Raw genomic sequence first — 20,585 nt, 5'->3', positions numbered from 1 at the left:
ACCAGAGGGTTGGTCACTCAATGATAAATTCTTAGGCTTACAGTAATTTTTGAAGTCATTTACTTGTGTGTGAAGGGATTATGATCTGTAGGGTATATCCCTACTGATTAGATTCCAGGCTTTAAAAAAATATTAAATATCTCATGAGGAATGAGTATAGTGTAGAATTATCATCAGATTTCATCAAATTCTATATGTTCATTATATGTGCAGCTAGAAAATAAGCATTAACTAATTAGAAAAGATGGTGGTGGTGGTGATGGTGATGAAGAAGAAAATGAAGACCCTTGCTGGTGTTTTAGAATTTAGAAAGCACTGCTCATAGTCTCCTGTTATTCTCCAGTTAGTCCTGTGAGGTAGGTAATACTAGTATCTTCCTCATTTCAGAAATGAGCAAATTGAAACTGTAAGGTTGCTAACTGTAAGGGGCTAAAATTCTAGCTAGACTGTCTAAAAATCTAATGAGTGGTCGCCATAGATTATAAGCTTTAGCAAGAGTTTAGACTTTTAAGTATTTATTAAGGAGCATAAGAACTTGGGGAGTAGAGAGAAAGAGGCCAAGATGCCTTCATCTATCTATCTAAGGGAGCTAGCATTTCTGCTCTACTCCGCCCAAGGTCCCAGCAAAAAAAGCTCACTCTCCCCTTCCTCCCAGAAGCCTCTTGTGAAACAGGAAACAGGGCCGTCCACACGCACAGCTCCAAGCTAATTGGCTGATAGCTTTGATCGAAGGTACTCACAAGGGGCAGCTAGGTGGCACAGTGGATAGAGCACTGGCCCTGGATTCAGGAGGACCTGAGTTCAAATCCAGCCTCAGACCCTTGGCACTAGCTGTGTGACCTTGGGCAAGTCACTTAACCCCAATTGCCTCACAAAAAAAAAAGAAAGTACTCAGGAGCAAACATCACTTCCTGATGCCAAGGCCACATGGCTAGGTCCTCAGGCCAGAGCTCACAAAATGTTCCTTCCAGCAGGGGGCATTATTCCAACTCTCACAAAACTCAGGGGGAAAAAAGAGACTTGGCCAAGATTCTGCAGTGAATATATTACAGAACTAAGATCCAAAACCAGATTTCAAGGCTACCAGTATTCAGCTCTTTCTGCTACTGGGTAGAATTAATGTCTCGTTAATTGATCAGAAATCATAAGGTTAACCCCCAATGAATAAGTCTTTTAATATTTTTATTAACATAAGGAAGGCCTCATTTAGGATCCAATGATAAATTAAGAACACAAATCTAAATTCCTTTCATTTTGACTCATTCATATTCAGATATTGTTAACAATAGAGATTAGATATTGATAACTAGTTGATAAGGGTAGGAAAATGCAGGTTTTCCAAACAATTTCAGCCTGGACAAACCAGAACCCTCACTCATTTGTCTGGGAATATAGAGTAATAGTCTCCAAGTATTCTTGAATACACTTCGAATTATGTAAATTTGCTTATTTATAAGTTATATGGATATATTACTATACTAATAATTATATACATTACAAAACACACAAAAATATTTAAGGATTCTAAAAAGATTAAATAATATTTGATCCTAGAGTCAATAAGAGAGACACTGATGTTTATTGAGTAAGGAAGTTATATGAAAAGATCTAGGCTTTAGGAAAGTCATTTCCACCACTTGCAGAGGCTGATTGGAGTGGAAAAAGATGAGTCAAGGAGACCAATTCAGAGGCTATTGAATAGTTCGGGCAAGAGGTGATCCAGGGCTTGAACTTGTGACTACTTTGTGAGTGGAGAGAAGAGGAAAGATGGCAGAGATTTTGTGAATGTAGGTGGCAGCATAGTGGATAGAGTGCTAGGCCTGGACTCAGGAAAATCTAAGTTCAAATCTAGCCTCAGATGCTTTTTAGCTGTGTGATCCTGGGCAAGTCATTAAGTCCTGTTTGCCTCAGTATCCTCATCTGTCAAATGAGCTGGAGAAGGAACTAGCAAACCACCCCAGTATCTTTGCCATGAAAATTCCAAATGGAGTCATGGATAGTTGGACACAACTGAATAACAGAAAAGAAACAAATTTTGGCAAATTATTAAATACATGGAATCAGGTTTCTATAATGACCCTGACATTTCGAGCTTTGTGACTGGAAAGATGGTAGTGCCCTGAACAGTAAGAGGGAAGTTAGTAAGAGGCATGGGTTTGAGGGCAGAAATAATGTAATAAGATCTGTGACACAGACTACAAATCATCTTATGTAACTCTCAATATGAAAAGGGATGAAGAAGAAGGTCTTACCAGATTCTGCCCCAAAGTACAGAGACAACCAGGTGACACCTCCTACAACTATGGGATGATCTGGGGGAAATGATGTATGTGTGGTTGAGGGGAGGGAGGCAGATGAAGAGGAGAATATGGTTTTCCCAAAAGTGCAGGTGCTATTGCAAGTATCTGGGTGCAGGTTGGGACATAATTGCCCTGAGGGGCCCACAAAGGCAGAAAGGGAAAAGATGGGAGCCTGTACTATGAGGGGGAAGGACAAAGCTGTGCTGGAATCAGCATGTATTGGCTAGCGAGAGCCAATTTTTACATTTTCCATGTGAACATTTATACTTTGGAAATTGGCAAATGCTGCAAATCGGGGTTTGATTTATTGCCTTCTTGACTGGCTAGTAAGAAAATGATGCAGAAAATGCTAATAATGCAGAGTGGACCCAAAAGTGTGTCCTGTTTTGAGAGTCATTTGTTAAATAGTTAGCAGAACACTCCTGGAAGATTAGGGGATGTGGTCTTTCTATCCTCCAGCACCTCTTGGGATTGTATCATGGTCTCCCACTTTGAATGCCATTGATCTAGCATCTCTGTGCTATGAATTCAAAAGCCCTCACCCCTCTCTCTTCTCCACACAGCACAGGAGGACATCTGAGACTTCCATCTCCCCACCTGGCTCCAGCATTGGATCCCCCAACAGAGTCATCTGCGTATGTATCCGTGGGGCACAGATGTGACATCCAATCCTCTGTCTCCCCCAGGGCTTTTGTTCAAAAGAAAGAGAATGGAGGCAAAGAGGATAAAGAAGGGGGGACCAAGGGGGATTTAAAACAATAACAATATCATTGGCAAGTGGACAGACAAATTCATATACCCCACAAAGGCCTGGGAGACATAAACTTACTGTCAACCAGTCCATCAATCAATGGGCTTTTATTAAGTGCTTGCTATTTCCTTGGCCCTGGGCATACAAATACAAAAGCTCCTCCTCTCTAGGAGCTTATAAGTTGGGTGTTTTTTTGTTTTATTTTGGTTTTGTTTTCATTTTTAGCTTCTAAGTCTAATGTTGAGCAAATCACTTCCTGTCTCTGGGACTTAGTTTTTGCATCTATAAAATGAAAGAGTTGTACTGTGTGATCTCTCTGGTCACTTTTAGCTCTAAATCTTATGATTCTTTGGTTAAGAATATTTAAGAGAAGAGAAAATTAGTTTTTGGGATAGGCTAAAGATGTGCAGCTCAAGCAGGGGGATAAGATGACACAAGGTAGGATAGAGTAAAGGTATCACTATAAAGTCATCACAAACAAACTTATGTGTGTCATCTTTTATTCTTTGGTTTATCCAAGTCTTTTTAGGGGCCCAAAGTAGTCTAAAATTGTGATAGATTGGAAAAAGGGACCAAGCCAATAAATCTTCAGTGGACAAGAATGTAATAAACTCTAAAAGGCTCTAGGGGAATCTCTGAGTTTTGATTTATCTGTATTTCTAGAATATGAGCATCCCTCCATACCCAAATACTCATTTGCCTGCTCCCTTTCCCAGGAGCACCTTATATTCAACTACCCTTTTAAGCTTTAGATTATTTTTTAAAATTTGTATTTATAACCTTTCTTTTATAACATTGTCACTTTCCAACAACTTGTCCCTTTCCTTCCAGCAGAGAACCCTCCCCTATAATAAATGACAATCAATGTATTGGACATATCTGAAAATGTATGCCTCATTCTGCACCTAGAGGGTCCACCACCTCTGCTAAGAGGAGGGAAGTGTGCTTCATCTTCAGTCTCAACACTTAGTTTCCTCATTTGTCATTTTTTGTTCTGTCCCAAAGTCCCTTCCAGCTCTGACATTCTGTGTTCCAAAGTGATTTCTATACATCTAGCTCTGGAATTCTGGGATTCTGCTCAGTCCTTCTGCCTCTGGGGAGTCCCTAGTGTAAAATATGCCCTGGCTTTTCTTTCTCTTAGGACTTCAGTGTGAACCAAAGCCCTTGCTTCCTCTCTGCTGTAAGCACTTGCCTTTCCTTTGACCTTCTTTCTCTTTGCCTATCTCTGTCTCTCCCTCTCTCCAGGCCAAAGTGGATAATGAGATCCTTAATTATAAAGACCTGGCAGCTCTTCCCAAGATAAAAGCTATCTATGAGGTGCAGCGCCCAGACCTCATTTCCTATGAACCCTATCACAGATACACCTCTGACGAGATGCTGGAGAGATATAGCTATGGGGAGGTACTGCATCTCACCACTTTCTAAGGGGGTGGGGAGGGATCATTGAGATCTGATGGCATAGTGTAAAAGCACACTGGATTTGGAGACCAAGGTTGTAGGTTCAAATCCCAACTCTGCTACTTAAAACTTTTGTAATGTTAACTCTTATTGTGTTCCTATGATTTGAAGTGAGACAGCAATATAGCATACCAGAAAGCACATGAGACTGGGAACTAGGAAACCTGGTTTTGAGTCTTCATTCTGCCACAATCTGTGTGACTGTGACCTTGGACAAGTTACTTTAATTCAATAAAAATTACCAAGAAACTTCAGTCACCTACTAAGTACAATGCACTGTGCTACAGTGACAGTTACAATAACAAGCAATTCCTACCCTCAGTGAATTTACATTCTCCTGGGGGGCGGGGACACACAAATAGACAAATAAAAGATAGCATTAGAAGGGAGAGAGCATTAATGACTAGGGGGAATCAGAAACAACTTTCCATAGGACCTAGCACCCATCTGAACTGAGCTTAGAAGGAAGACAAGGATTTTGAGAAGCAGAGGGGAAGGAGTGCAACTCCAACGTGGCAAACAGTATGAGACAGCCTGGGAGACAGCACAGAGGGAACAGAATTAATAGTAATTCCAAGAGGTAGCTAATAGCTCAGTTTGGCTGGATCATAGAGTTCATGAAGGAGAATAATATAAAATAATGTCAGAAGAGAAAGTCCAATAATAGGAGCCAGACTGAGGAGAGCTTTAAAAGTCAGAGTGATAAGTTTATGGGGAGGGAGCCAGTGGAGATTTTTTTTTTTTTTTTTTTTAGTGAGGCAATTGGGGTTAAGTGACTTGCCCAGGGTCACACAGCTAGTAAGTGTTATGTGTCTGAGGTCGGATTTGAACTCAGGTACTCCTGACTCCAGGGCCGGTGCTCTATCCACTGCGCCACCTAGCTGCCCCTCCAGTGGAGATTTTTAAACAGGAAAGTGATATAGTAAGACCTGTGCCTCATAAACAAACTAATTAATTGATGTTATTTGGTCATATAGCTATAATTTATAAAATAAATATATATAATATAAATAGAATTTATAAAATAAATAGAATGAAATAAATGAACGAAAATATTATTTTGGAATCTGAGATGAGGTTGTGATGTGGAAACCGGGAAAGTTTGCCTGCAGAAGGCAGGCTTTGAGCTGAGTCTTGAGGAAGTCAGGAAAACTAAGAAGTGGAGGTGAGGAGGGAGAGTCTTCCATGTACAACCAGAGCAAAGGCATGGAGATGGGAGACGAATATGTTAGAGGAAGTATAAATAGGCCAGTGCAGTTGGTTCATAGAATTACATGGAAAGAAGGAAAATGGATGAAGATTTGAAATATAGGAAGGGGCTAGATTATGAAGAGTTTTAAATGCCTAAGAAAAGTTTGTGGTTGATCTTCCTTAAATAGGAAGCCACTTGGTTATCACAGGGCAAGGGTGAGAGTGACATGATTAGATCTATGCTTCAGAAAATTCACCTTGGTAGCTGAATGAAGATGATTGGAGTGGGGAAAGAGGAAGGGAGACCAAATTAGAAGGCTATTATTGCAATGTTCCAGTAGGAGATGGTAAGGGCCTGGCCTGAACTAGTGTGGCTATGTGAGCAGAGAAGGGGACGTATATACAAGGTGTTATAAAGGTAGAAACACAAAGCTTGGCAACAGATTGCATATGGAGTGAGGGAGGAAAGCAGACTGATGAGTTGAAGAGGACACTGAGGTGATTGGAAGGATGGTAATGCCCTTGACAATAATATAAAAACTCACAAGAGAAGAGGGTTTGAGGAAAAAGATAAATTCTCTTTTGGACTTGTTGATTTTGTGAGGTCTCTGGGATATCCTGTTCAAGATGTCATGATTGTGGCTGATTGGAGAAATTAGGACTGTAGCTGATGAGATTACCAAGCAATATAGAATAGAGCAAAAAAAGAAGAGGCCCAAGACAGAGCTTTGCAGACACTCACCTTTACTGCAGGTAACATGGAGAAACAGCCAGCCAGGGCAACTGAGAAGGAGCTAAGAAGATAACTAGGAGAGAGCAGTGTCTGAAAACCAGGAAAGGTCACAGAATTGAAAATAAAACCTCGTCAAGAAGAGAAGGAGGTCCACAGTGTCAAATGAGGTCAAGAAGGATCAGTATTGAGGGGGGAAAAACCATTAGATTTGGCAATTAAGAGATCATTGGTAGTTTAGATATAATATGCACTTCTCAGCTTGGCATTTAAAGCCCTTACAACCTGGCTCCAGGCTGTTTTTCCAGATACTTCACACTCCTTCTTGTGCAGTACAGTACACTGCAACTGCTTTGGGGGGTCCTGGAGGTTTCCCCAGAAGAAGCAAACCAGCCAATAGTGCTCAAAGTAACAAGATTTCTGCTGTGAGCAAATTTTACTTCACATTAAGCAAAGGCAACTAACTCTAGGGATCAGGGTAGAGTGAAAGCAGGATGAAGAAGAAAGAAAAGGAAGAGAGGAAAGATCTGAGACTGGAGGTTCCCTCTCACTAGAGACATAGCTAGAATGCCTGAGATGACAGGATATACAATGTCTCATCCCTGAAGGATGAGCACCACCCCCTCCCTTTGTTGGCTGATCATCATAAAGTGATCCCATCTAGAAAAGAACCTCCAAGGGCAGCTAGGTGGTACAGTGGTTAAAGCACTGGCCCTGGATTCAGGAGTACCTGAATTCAAATCCGGCCTCAGACACTTGACACTTACTAGCTGTGTGACCCTGGGCAAGTCAAGCCCCACCAAAAAAAAAAAAAAAACAGAAAAGGACTTCCAAGATTTATTAAGAATGTATTAAGGGGGCAGCTAGATGGCGCAGTGGATAGAGCACCGGCCCTGGAGTCAGAAGGTTAAAGCACTGGCCCTGGATTCAGAAGTACCTGAGTTCAAATCCGGCCTCAGACACTTAACACTTACTAGCTGTGTAACCCTGGGCAAGTCACTTAACCCCAATTGCCTCACTTAAAAAAAAAAAAAAAAGAATCTATTGAGGAGCAGCTAGGTTGTGCAGTGGACAGAGCACTGGCCCTGGAGTCAGGAGTACCTAAGTTCAAATCTGGCCTCAGACACTTAACACTTACTAGCTGTGTGACCCTGGGCAAGTCACTTAACCCCAATTGCCTCACTTAAAAAAAAAACAAAAACCAAGGAATAAGAATCTATTAAGATTCTTGATTTGAGCAGATATGACCATTTGTATATCAAGGGAGACATTAGATCTGAGATCTTAGGAAGTCCCCAGAGCAGATTGGCTAAAGCAAGCAGTACCTAGCCCAAGATGGCCCACCCAAAACTCATTAATTTCCCTAAATAGGAAACCAAAAAAGTCATTGTCTTTGGACACAGACTTGATGTCCTATTCATTGCATAATGATTCCTAGAGCATGACAGGAAACTGTGTAAGTAAGGGAATCCCAAAGAGTGAAAGGGCCTGTATGTGTCCATGTGTCCAACTACCCTGTGAGTGGCCTATGATTGAAGTGAGGGCTAGGATCTAAGTTGATAAACATTTTTTAAGCATTTATTATGTGCAGAGCATGTTCATTTACAAAAGGATTACAAAGATGAAATGATGATGTAGAGTAGTGCCTGCCCTCAGGAGCATATAGTCTACTACAAGGAATAACAAATGTACACAAATGTGTATAATACAAAGTAGAATGTGATATTTGGGCAAAGGAAAGGTCCAGACAAAATACTCTTGGAAAGTTTAAGGAGGGAGAATACTTTCGGTTGGGGAAATCAAGAAAGGCTTTATAGAAGAGGTAATGCACAAGATGGGCCTTGAAGAGAGATAAGGATTTCAGTAGCATGGGAAGAAGAGGTATATTCTGGGCATGAGCAATGGCTTGAGTAGGTATACAGTGGCAGAAGAGGAAAGGAAGATGATACAAGAGGAATGTGGGATGTGAAGGGAAGCCATGTGAAATAACTGTTGGAAAGTTTCACCAGAAGCCAGTTTGTAGAGGGCCTTGAACATAATGCAAAACAGATTCTCCTGAGGTTTACAACCGAACCTCCTAAGGGAGCTGCTGCCTAGGAAGAATAGATGAACTCTGGGAAAAGAATAAGGCACTTCCTTCTCTGAGTCATATAACCACATTATACCCCATTCTCTGTGTCTCTCTTTCCTCCTTTCTTTGCTGCCTGGATTAACATGCCTGCACTTCCAAGTCGATGGGAACCTTATCACCATATTCCCAGGTAATTCCATAACCTGTAGCAAAGACTTGAGTGGTGGACAGCTCTATCATCCCTTCCCTGCCAAAAAAATGGAGTTGTGACTCTTACATGGGTCAAAGACCTTCCACTCTTCTTCTCTAGCTTCCTCACATGGGCTGGGGGCAGAGTAGAGACGGTCAAGGACTTATGAATTCCCTAACATTCCTATTCTCACCAGAGGAACATAGGCTTCTTCAACTTTAGTACCCACTAGCACAATCCTATTTTTCTATGGTCACTGACTAAAGACACCAGCAGTTGTTTTAGAAAGAAGGCCGCCAAGGTCCCATTTTATACCCTCACAGCTACCCATGAGTGAACAAGGAAGATCTTATACCACTACCCGACAGGTACCAAACTAAGGGCAACTTCTTCCCTGATCAGGATCCTCAAGAAGAGCTTGGATAAGGGAAATTCTTCTGTCTTTCCCTGTTTCCCATCTGGGTTAGATCATTGGGCATAGCACCCTTCTGGTCATACTTCCAGGTAATGTCTCTTCTCCTCTCTATAGGACATCTTTGAGAGTCTAGACCTCCGGCAGCGGCGAGCATCCAGCCCAGGATACATTGATTCTCCAACTTACAGCCGCCAGGGCATGTCTCCTACCTTTCCCCGGTCACCCCATCATTATTACCGCTCAGGTAAGATGGGTAAGGCTCCAAGGAAGAGGTGGTGAGCTTCAGGAAATGCCTATACAGGACTAGACAACCTGCCCACAATCAATTTCTTCCTCGCCTCTGCTAATCTCATTCACAGCTTTGTCTTTTGATGTCCTTGGTACTTGGAAGGAAGAATGCCTCTATGTTTAAAATAACTTAGCAGTTTAAGCCTGGTCACATTGAAAGTCAGGGCATGTAAGTTTGAATCACATCAGACTTGCTAGATGATAATAAATAATCCTCTCTGGGTCTCAATTTTCCTATCAAATGAGGTAGTAGGACAAAATGATCTCCTCTAGGTCCATGGTTCAGAGTCAATCCTATGAGTCTTCCTAACCCCAGGGCAGACCTGCTGAAAATTGACATCCCTAGGAAGTCTTGGATCTCATTGTAAATTGGGAAATAGGGGAAAGTTGTCTTGAATTTCTTGGCCACGGGGTATAAAAATTAAAAGAACCTGCAATTCAACTAATCCAACCCCTTTATTTAATAGAGGAGAAAACTGAGGCCCAGAGAGAGGCAGTGACTTACCCAAGGTCAAACAGCTAGTATGTAACGAAGCCAGAATTTGAATCCAAGTACTCCAATTATAAATCCAGTGCTCTTTTAAGTACATCATGTTTTCTGCCACAGTAATCTCGCTCCCAGATTGACACTTTCATACTTCACTTGAGCTCTAGACAGTTGTGAACCTCGCATTCTGCTCATTGGCCCTGTCCCCCCAAAGCTCTACCACCATGACCAAGTACCCTGATGTTAGTATCTGCCCATGTGCCCTTATCATTTCCTACAACACACATTTTCTGGTCCAAACATGCTTTGTAAAAGGGTTTATCAACAAGGGGGGAAATGTAGGTAGGCATTGATACAGTAGACGGAGCACTGAATTTGGTTGGAATGTTGAGCTTGGAGTCACAGGACCTGAGTTTGGATCCTGGCTCTACCGCTTACTATCTATGTGGTGTTGGAAAAGTCATTTAAGTCCTTTGGGCCTCAGTTTCTTCATTTATAAAATGAGGGAATTAGACTTAATTACCTGACTAGACAGTTTCTTGCAGCTCTAGATTTATGAATCTGTGGACTGACTCTTGAGTTATATTTTATATACTGTATTGATCTGAGTCTACCACTAAGGTCCTCCTCCACTAAGGCATGGAGGAGTTTCAAGTCTCTGAAGGGCTGGGGAAGTGCATCACAAGCTCTGGCGTGTCCCATTACTCAAGGATGGGCCAGGCAATGGACGCTTTTTCTCTCCACCTAGAACCAGCCTAGCTAAGTGCAGAATGTCTCATCTTCAAAAGCTTGATCACCAGGGAATGATTTATTTTTAACAACAGCAACTCAGAAGAACCATCTTAAGTGTAGAGGGGTCTGCCATGTTGGATTGCCCACGTTGATGAAATCGAAGATCTCTGTGGTATTTGTCTTGAAGTACAGATCACATCCAATATATAGAATATTGCCATAAAATTACACCTTTTGGGAAAGGAAAAAAATGTTTAGGCATACCCTGAAAAGAACTGAGGATTTTTATCCTGAAGAAGAGAATAAGTAAATACATGATTATTATCTTTAAATATTTTAAAGGTTTCCATGTAAAGAGGATTTTTTTCCTGTTTGATCCAAAAGGACAAAAGAACTGGAAGGATTATGGGATAAGTTAAAGGAAAGAATATTATGAATCAACATTAGGAAAACTTCCTAACAATTAAAACTTCCCCAGAGTGGAATGGGCTGCCTCCCAAGGTCATGAGTTCCTTGACCACTTGTTAAGTATGTTGGAGGGGATTGCTCATGAGTTTGGAGATCGACTGAAGATCTTCCTGAGGTCCTTTCTGTTTCTGAAAATCAATGATTAATAGACTATATTCAGGTTTAATACACACTGGATTTGAGGGGAAAGCCTAGCCTATCAGTAGGGTCTATATACCTGGGGATATAGTGCTACAAGAAATTAATCTGCCAAGTGCAGCAAGTGAATGGTTCACAAAATGGTTCACAAAAATAGATCAGTCTAGACCCAAGCTAAGTGCCCCACCCCAGACTTGCCATGGGACTCTGGTCAGACCTTTAGGGGCATGGCCAGAGGCCATTGGCCCAGAACCTCAGACCAATATTCCTTTTGGCTTGAAAGATTGCCTCTCTTTCCCTGGACCCTATTCTCTTTCCCAGAAATCTGTTTTCTTTCCCAGCTTCCTCACAGCTTCTGACTACATCCAGCTTTCTGCTTCCTGGCCTTAATCTATTAATCTGCTTTAAAATCTACAGTACAGGGGCAGCTAGGTGGCACAGTGGATAAAGCACGGGCCCTGGAGTCAGGAGTACCTGAGTTCAAATCTGGCCTCAGACACTTAACACTTACTAGCTGTGTGACCCTGGGCAAGTCACTTAACCCCAATTGCCTCACTAAAAAAAAAAATCTACAGTACAATGTCAGCCATTTGAGGACACACCCCACTTTCAGGTTTCGTGGGATCCTGACTGCCTCGTTGCCTGGGTCATTTGACCCTCCTTCATTCAGGGATTGACACAGCTGTCATCTGCAACAATACTATTCCAATAAATTACAAAGATAGCCTGGTCACAGACCTGCATACATTTGGTATTAAAGACCCCAGGGATGGGAGATGGGGGTGGCAATCGAGGGGAGGGGTTAGGTATCAACAGGAGGGGAGTAGAGGTCTTAGCTGCCTCTCATAGTTGATGATTATTCCACGGTGAGCATGACTAGGGTCATCGGCCTGTACAAGGAAACAGTCAGACCTGTTTTCCTGGACAACATGCATGGGAGAGAAATCATGCTTTCCAGCTCTGCAGCTAGACTTGGGGAAGAGAAATGCTTTTGTTTGTTCCCCAAGGAATGTCCTCACCATTTCTGTGTCACCACGCCCACACCTCCCCCTACCAGTTCATGGCTTATCTAACCACCTGCTGACTTAATGCCTATTCCGTTCTCTCTGTGCCTCTCTTTTCTTCTGTGACCCCTTTGGCTCTCCTGGGCCCCTGCCCTCCAGGTGCAGAGAGTGGGCGGAGCTCACCCTACCATAGCCAGTTAGACGTGAGGTCCTCCACTCCAACCTCTTACCAAGCTCCCAAGCACTTTCATGTTCCAGGTAGGCGGGCTGCGGAAGCCCTGGCCCATGTGCATGCTCGGTGGGGTCTTCATGAGATTCTGTGTTTACTTGGCAGTAGCTCTGCCAAACCAAGGAGGCCCTCCTTCCCTTAATCAGGAATTACCCATATCCTCCCCTGTTCTTTCCCTTTAAACTCATATATGACAGGCACTCAGTCTCAGTCTTCACCTTTAGCACAGCCACCTTCATTGGGAAAGGAGAGGCATTACAAACCATATCACAGAAAGAATAGCTAAAGCAATTTGGAATGTCTAGTCAAGAGAAGAAAAGACTTAGGGGACAGAAACCACTGGCCATCTGGAGGGATGTCCTATGGAAAAATCATTCTGTGGGGCCCTGAGGGTAGTGAGAGCAATAACATTTGTAGGGAGGGAGATTTAAGCTCAATGTGAAGAATTTCTGGACAAGGAGAGCTATTGGATCATGAAACACATGTCTTAGGAGGCAATGACCCATGGCAGAAGGAGCTTAAGCTGAGGGTGGGGGACATGTCACAAATGCCACAGAGAGATGCCTAAATGCATTAGGCAAGAGGTTGGACTAGAAGCCCTCTGAAGTCCCTTTCAGCTCTAAGAAACTTGGCCTCCCGCTGGCTGCTGTCTTTCTCCATGTCTATATCTCCATGAATCTTGGCACCCAGTGGCCTTGGACAAGCTTCTTAGTTCAGCTTAGACTACTTACTCCATGTGGACAGCTCAACTAATAGTTCAAGAGCAACCTCACTCACTAACCACTTGCCTCCCCTACTCCATCTCAGAACTTGGGATGAGCCTCCCTAGAGGTGTGCTAGAGTCAACTTTTATCAGCTCACTACAATCTATTGTTCACTTTTAAGTGTGAGCAATTAAAGCTCAGGAATTGGCAAACTCTATAAATCAGGGCTTGACTTATTGTTCTGTTGATTGGCTAGAGACTAGACTTAAGGTGATAAAGATTATGTTAATAATGATGATTAAACATAAAACTTGAGTCACACTTTCAGAGCCAATTCTTGCAGCACACCACTGGGCCTATCCCTCCCTATTCTCCTTGGGACCCTTCCCATCAAATCCATAGCTTTCCACTACTCCACAGCCAACACTGGAGGACAGCATGGGGTGGAGTGGGAATGAGATGTTAGTGATAAGCCCAGAGCACAGGGTTCTAGAGCAGAATGAGCTGTGGGCATGGGGAAAGGGCAGTGGGTATCTTAATGGATGCATTCATTCTGCATGGGGTTCATGCTATCCATACTCACTCCACACCTTGGGCCTGAGATATTTCCACCACCCATCTGACATAGTCTGATGAACCCATTGCTCCTCCCCTCCCCTCCCCACCCTGCACCCCTAATGTCTTCCTCCATATTTGATTGCTACTTGAGGCAATGTCGAGAATTTGATTTTGAGTGGTCTCCCCAAGAGGGGGAAATGGTGGACCCTTAGATCAGGTGATCAAGTAGATCTTCTCTCTGTTCAGACAAACTGATTTGTGTTTTTTCCTTTGTCCTTTTCCTCCTTTTCTCCTTTCCCACCACCTCTGCTTCCATCGATGGTCAGCTGCTGGAGAAAGCAACATCTACAGGAAACCCCCCATCTACAAAAGACATGGTACTGTCTTTGGGAAGCCAAAGGACTAGAGAGGTTTCTGGAGGGATGGATAAAGAAAAATGGATTCAGTTGTAGTTTGGGAAGATGGGGCAAGGAAACTTTCACTAATGCCCCTCCAAATAAAAATCGTGTATATTTATAGATTGCTTTAATAAGGTTTATAAAACACTTTAAATTCAATTCAAAGCAAACATATTAAGTACTTATTGTGGGTAAGGTGGTGTATTATAGTACTGGGGATACAGAGAGTGAAAAAAAATACCCCTAATCCCTGCCCTGGAACAGCTAACATCTTGGGGGGGGGGTAGGGCACAACTTTAGACAGACAGAGATAGATAGATAGATAGATAGATAGATAGATAGATAGATAGATTAGAATTCAAATTCTAATACTTAATGACTGGTATCAATCAACAAGCATTTATAAGTGCCTATTATGTGCCAAGCCCAGCACTGGGTGCTGAGGATAGAAAGACAAAGACAAAAATCCCCTGGCTTCAGGGAGCTTGCATTATATTCAGTTTTTTTTATGTGTAACAGGGAGTGGTGAACTTCTAGCTGGAGCTCAAGAAGTTACCCAGAATGCTTCAGAATGGCTCCAGAGTAAGAAAGAGTATGAGATCAAAGGCAGCTCAGTGGAAAATGCCTGAAGCAGGGGTGCTAGGCTTGAATCCCTGCTCTGCTATTTATTGCCTGTGTGACCTTGTGTCAATCACTTCCTTTTTCTAGGCCTGTTTCCTCATCTGTAAGATGAGCAGGTTGAACCAAATTAAGTGTTTTCTACCTGGAATACATCAATAGATTTCAGGGGGTCCCTGAATCTGGATGAGGGAAATACATTATACCTTTATTTTCACTAAGCTCTAACAGATTTCTTTCTATTATTTAAAAAACATTATTCCAAGAACCCCACAGGCTTCACTAGACAGCCAAAGGGGTCCATGACACACACAAAAAAGGTTAAGGACCCCTTGCCCAGATGATCTCTACCATCCTACCTAGCTCTAAATCCTATGATCTGAAAGTAGTTCTTCCCTGTGACCTATTCCTCAGATGACATGTAGAAAGAATAGGGGAAATAGTGTGGGACTTCAAGGGAGCCAAGTGACTTCTCTAAAGTCTCCAGCACTGGTTTGAAGCCTAAAATTCTGTCTTTCCCTGTGAAAAGGCACATCTCTGTGGGAACCCTGGCCTGTGCAGTGTCAGGGCCCATTTGGGGTCTTTCATTTAGGAAAGTGGGACAGCACATCTTTATGTCAGGGTATGGTTGGCAGAAACTTTCAAGATGGAACATGAAAGAATGCACAAGGCAGCGTACCCCGGTATGATGGATAGAGCATAGGGTTTGGTGTCTAAAGTCCTCAGAAATAATGGGCTCCTGAGCACTTGAGTTCTTCAAAAGGCACCTTATAGGAATACTATAATAGGAATATATAATATTATATAATATATTATATAATTATATATTTTATATAACATATAATATTTGTATAATGGAAATATTATATACTTAGTAAGGAATACTAAGAAAGGCATTGTTCCAGCACTTAAAAAGCCGACTCAAATCCTGTCTTTGGTATCAAATCAATTACTTTTTGCCTCAATTTCCCATTCCATAAAACTATAAGAATAAGAATGCTTTCTGGATCTAATTCACAAGAGTTTTTATGCACTTTGTAAACCTTAAACCACTGTGTATATAAATATCAACATCTTTTTATTTTTGTGAAATTGTGAGGGAAGTTGTAAAAGATATTCCTTTTCAAGCTAGGGTTGGATTAGATGAGCACCAAGTTCCAACTCTAAGATTCTGCTATTTTGTGACTTATTGCCTGTGTCACTTCTCTAAGAGAACCTCAGTCTTCTAGTCTATAAAATGAGAATTAAAGGTATTTATACTTACCTGCTTTAAGTTATAAGGATCAAGTACAGGTCAAGTGCTATATGATTGTCAGTTATTATTAATATCATATATAAGTATGAAGGGTACCCCAAAAGCCTTGGTACAGTTTTAAGTTTTAAAACATCAAAAATATAAATGCTACAAACTTGCAAAAGCCATAACACTTGAAAGGTTACTTAATTGTTTTTAATATTGAAATATTTCTTCCTAGAATTCAACATAACCATCATCTTCTACTATACATGGCTCTAGTCAGTTTTCAAACTTTGTAAAAAAAAAAAAAACTTTCATCAGCTGCTGTTCAGTGATTAAAAGGACTTCATTTGTAACCCTAGCCTTAAGATCATCCAAAGAATGAGGTTTTGGTGCATACATGACAGGTTTTTGTTTTTTGTTTTTTGGGTTTTTTTTGGTGAGGCAGTTGGGGTTAAGTGACTTGCCCAGGGTCACACAGCTAGTAAGTGTCAAGGGTCTGAGGCTGGATTTGAACTCAGGTACTCCTAAATCCAGGGCTAGTGCTCTATCCACTGCACCACCTAGCTGCCCCATATATGACAGTTTTGACATGACCCTACAAGAAACAAAAATCTAATGGAGATAAATCAGGTGACTGAGGTGGCCAGGCAAAGGGACCTTGTCTACTGATACACCAGTCTGTAAAACTGTCATCCAGAAACTGTGTCATAGGAATATATACCCTGCAGAATGAAAGGGTGTCCCCTTGGTTAAAATAAAAAATGTATTATTCAAAATTCACAAAACTAAATAAGTATAAAAGAAATTTAAATAAACTTTCAAATTATGTTTTTAGAAGTTTTTAACATTTGGACTTTTGAAGCAATTAAAGTTTAAAACTGCACTAAGACTTTTGGGGCATGCTGCATAATAAATATAACATTATTACTAATAAGGTACAGGGATGCATTAGCAAAGTGATGGATTGTGTGTCTGCTATTTGAAGGCCAGCCTAGCTAAATGCAGAGAGACTCATCACCAGGAGGTTGGACACCATGTGATGATTTTTTTTTTTTTTTGGCCACAGCAATTCACAAAAGCCATCTGTAGAGTAGAGTTTCAGAGCATTCCTTGATAATATACAAATCAATCTTGTGGCTAAAAAAACATCAACGACATATAGATCCTGACCAATTCACAGCCACCCAGATACCAAGGTTGTTTCTGGTTTAATGAAATAAAGCCATACACACAAAAAAATAGGTGACCAGCTCTGCACAGGATCATGTAGGATGATTCTGAGTAGCCCAGAGCAGTCAGAGTCTGTGAAGTTTTATATTGAGGTAAACAAAAAGGCTTCAAGCATTTTACAAATGCACCACTCCAATGGAAGTAGACCCAGACCATTTCTGAGTATACCAAACGTGGGTAGGTCAGATGCTTCCATCTCTGCTTAATGGACTCATCAGTCATTTTAGCTATTTCCGTCTCCACCACCCCTACCCATCCTCTGAAGGGAGGAGACCCAGACTGAGGAATAGAACCTGTCAAATCAAAGATACTCAATCCAGCAGTAGAACAAAGTTAAAGGTCATGATGGGTTGATAAAAGGACGTTAAGAATGGGGAGGGAATATATGATGAATGTGAAGATTTGGGCTAGAAACAGACAGGAGGGCTATCTGGAACCCTGGGGTAGAAGGGAGAAAGAAGGGCATGCAAGGATCAGTGTCATCCTGGCCTAAACAGTGAATATCTTTGACTGTACTATTCTCTGTCTTGTAATGGTAATGATGTCTTTTGTACTTTTGTTTGTTTTTTTCCCATTGACTTTGCTCTGCCCTGGGTTGCATGATATCACCCCTTCTGACTTCTATTGGACCACTTGTGCTGTAAGTAATTACACCTGTCATGGATCCCATGGTTTTATCCATATCTTAGGCTTTAGCTAGAAACCAGTTAGGATCATAGAAAAAGGAGGGACCGAAAGGATATGGGATTAAAAGGAACCATAGAAAGTGGAATTGTTAGAGAACTTCTGAATTAGAAGGGTCTTTGGAATATAGATTATTGAATGTCAGAGTAGGAAAGTACTAGAATATATAGAATGTCAGGGCTAGAGGGAACCTAGAACACAGAATGTCAGACCTGGAAGGGAACTGAGAATATATATTAGAGAATCCATGGGGACCATTCTTAGCCCTATTTAGAGGCCAGATTGAGAGTAACTGTTCCTCCCATCTCCCTTCTTCTCTTGTCCCTGTGACCCTGATATCATTCGCAGGGGGCTAGGGCTGGGCATGTTGAAGGGGCAATGCTTGAATAGCTACAGACTAGTTGAGGGTTTCATTTGTCTTGTGTCAAGGGGATTTCCTCTAGCCTTTGATTAGACAGACCACGTCTTCCCCACAACCCTCCTGAGCCTCCCCTATCCTGTGGGCATCTCTACAGGCAAATCATTGGCAGCAACAAAAAGCAAAACCAGCGAAGATATCACCCAGTCCTCCAAGTATGCACCAGCCTACTCCCCAGACCTCTACTATGGCTCAGAATCTGAGTTCTGGACCTACCACAGCTCCCCCAAAGGTAGGTGGTTCAACCTGGAAGGGAGAGGAGGAGAGGTTGGTTTTGTCCTTCTTACTCAAAGACCAAAATGACATCACTATGTCAGCATCAAAGTACAGTGTGTCTGACTGTGGCTGATCAGACCAATATGAACTCAGAAGGCTCTATGATAGGTTGGGCACAAATAGTCCATATGAATATTTGGGATGGAGATGTCTCTAAATTTGTTAATCTCACATTTCTTTTGAGCTACTGCAATTTTGCTTTGCTCATAGAGCGTAGCACCTTCTTTGATGTGGGCATGCCATGGTGAACAGTCCTCTGCCCATATGGGAGAAGAGGAAAGGGGAGGCCAGGGCCCCAGTCTACCCATAGCTGACTCCCCTCAAGCAAAGAGAATAGGAACCATTCCAGGCTGCTCTTGGACATCAGGGAAGTCTCCAGATCAGGAACTGTTTCAACAAACATTTCTTAAGCAATTTCTCTGTATTGGGGAAACATAAATTTTACCTAAAATTTAGACCCTCTATTTAGGGAGTTCAGAATCTTAGAGAAGAGGTAAGATATACCCCAGTAATACAAAGCAGAGATTGAGTACTAAGTGCTCTGAGGGAGAAATCCTTTCCTCTTGGGGGAATCAGATGATTCAATAGCTATTCATTAAATAAATACTTTGGGGGGCAGCTAGGTGGTGCAGTGGATAAAGCACCAGCCCTGGATTCAGGAGTACCTGAGTTCAAATCCAGCCTCAGACACTTGATGCTAGCTGTGTGACCCTGGGCAAGTCACTTAACCCCCATTGCCCCATGCAAATATATGTGTGTGTGTGTGTGTGTGTGTGTGTGTGTGTGTACTTTGGGCCAGGGTCACTTTCTTCCCCAGGAATTCAAAAATTCAAACAAACACCAACAAAAAACAACCAAACACATACCACAGGTCCCTGCCCTCAAACAATTTATAATCTAAGGGAGAATGAGCTGTATATAGGCGTGATCCCAGGAAGAAGGGGGATAAGAGCAAAAGAAAGATCCAGCTAAGCACTACAAGAAATCTGAGGAGGAAGAAATCACTTTCAGCCTAGAGGGATCAGTGAAGTCTTCAAGAAGACAGTAGTAATTCAAGTGGACCTTGAGGGAAAAAACATAAAATTTCAAAAGATGAAGATGAAGAGGGAGTGCATTCTAAGTCAACAAGCATTTATTAAGTACTTCTATGCTAAATACTGGGGTTACAAAGAAAGGCAAAAACCCGCAGTGCCTTCTCTCGGGCACCTCACAGTCTAATGGGGAAGACAACATGAAAACAACTATGGACAAACAAGATATAGACAACAGAAATTGGAGATAATTAATAGAGGGAAGGCACTAACAATAAGGGAGATGAAAAAATGCTTCTTGAGAAGATGGAATTTTAGCTGGGACCTGAGAGAAATAAGAGAAGCAAAGCATTCTAATATACATGCTGTGCAAGAGAGGGCAAGACAAGATCAGCAAACAGTCAGTTAGCCTATGAAACATAGGATGTATAAAGGGGAATAGTGAAAGCCCAGCTCAGCTACTTATTGCTTGTGTGGACTCAGGTGAGTTACTGACCTTCTATGGGTCTCAATAGCCACATAAGTAAAATGAAGAGAATGGAACAAATGAATACTAAAATGTTTCCAGCTCTAATAAATCTAGAAATGTATGTCAGAATAAGATTGTGGAGGGCTTTAGGTTCCAAGCTAAGGTAATTGGACATTTGGCATAGTAGGTAGGGAATAAGGAACCACTGAAGGTAGGATGCAGGGAGATGACATTATCAGAGGAAGCATTAGGAAGTTTATAGTATGGGAGGGGATAGACTGAAGAAGGGAGAATTTGGAGGCAAGGAGATCAATTAAGAGACCAATAAAACAGCTGAGGCAGGAAGAGATGAAAATTTGAACTAATGGGACTGAAGAAGGAAGGGATAAATGTAAAGAAAATAAAGAAAAATTTAATCAAATAAATGAATATAGAAAAGCAAGATAGATATTCAGGGCTTAAATACATTTGTTATATTTATACTCATATATGACCCCATCTTCCACT

General features: G+C 41.7%; 1 protein-coding gene across 5 annotated transcripts in view; it reads left to right on the top strand.

Moving 5' to 3' along the window:
• The window catches only part of ABLIM3 (actin binding LIM protein family member 3), a 175,660-nt gene that overhangs the window by 134,684 nt on the left and 20,391 nt on the right, over positions 1 to 20,585 (top strand). For 2 of the 5 annotated variants that reach the window (XM_043982487.1, XM_043982491.1), the window contains 7 exons: positions 2,864 to 2,935; positions 4,297 to 4,452; positions 8,662 to 8,691; positions 9,221 to 9,350; positions 12,383 to 12,481; positions 14,041 to 14,091; positions 18,415 to 18,534. In XM_043982487.1, coding sequence (XP_043838422.1) covers positions 2,864 to 2,935; positions 4,297 to 4,452; positions 8,662 to 8,691; positions 9,221 to 9,350; positions 12,383 to 12,481; positions 14,041 to 14,091; positions 18,415 to 18,534 — 658 coding nt within the window. The remainder of the gene's footprint in view (positions 1 to 2,863; positions 2,936 to 4,296; positions 4,453 to 8,661; positions 8,692 to 9,220; positions 9,351 to 12,382; positions 12,482 to 14,040; positions 14,092 to 18,414; positions 18,535 to 20,585) is intronic. The other 3 variants (XM_043982488.1, XM_043982489.1, XM_043982490.1) reach the window with 3 other exon arrangements.

This window comes from Dromiciops gliroides, chromosome 2, assembly GCF_019393635.1.
Source record: "Dromiciops gliroides isolate mDroGli1 chromosome 2, mDroGli1.pri, whole genome shotgun sequence".
Taxonomy (NCBI): domain Eukaryota; kingdom Metazoa; phylum Chordata; class Mammalia; order Microbiotheria; family Microbiotheriidae; genus Dromiciops; species Dromiciops gliroides.
This window is presented reverse-complemented; position numbering and strand designations above follow the sequence as displayed.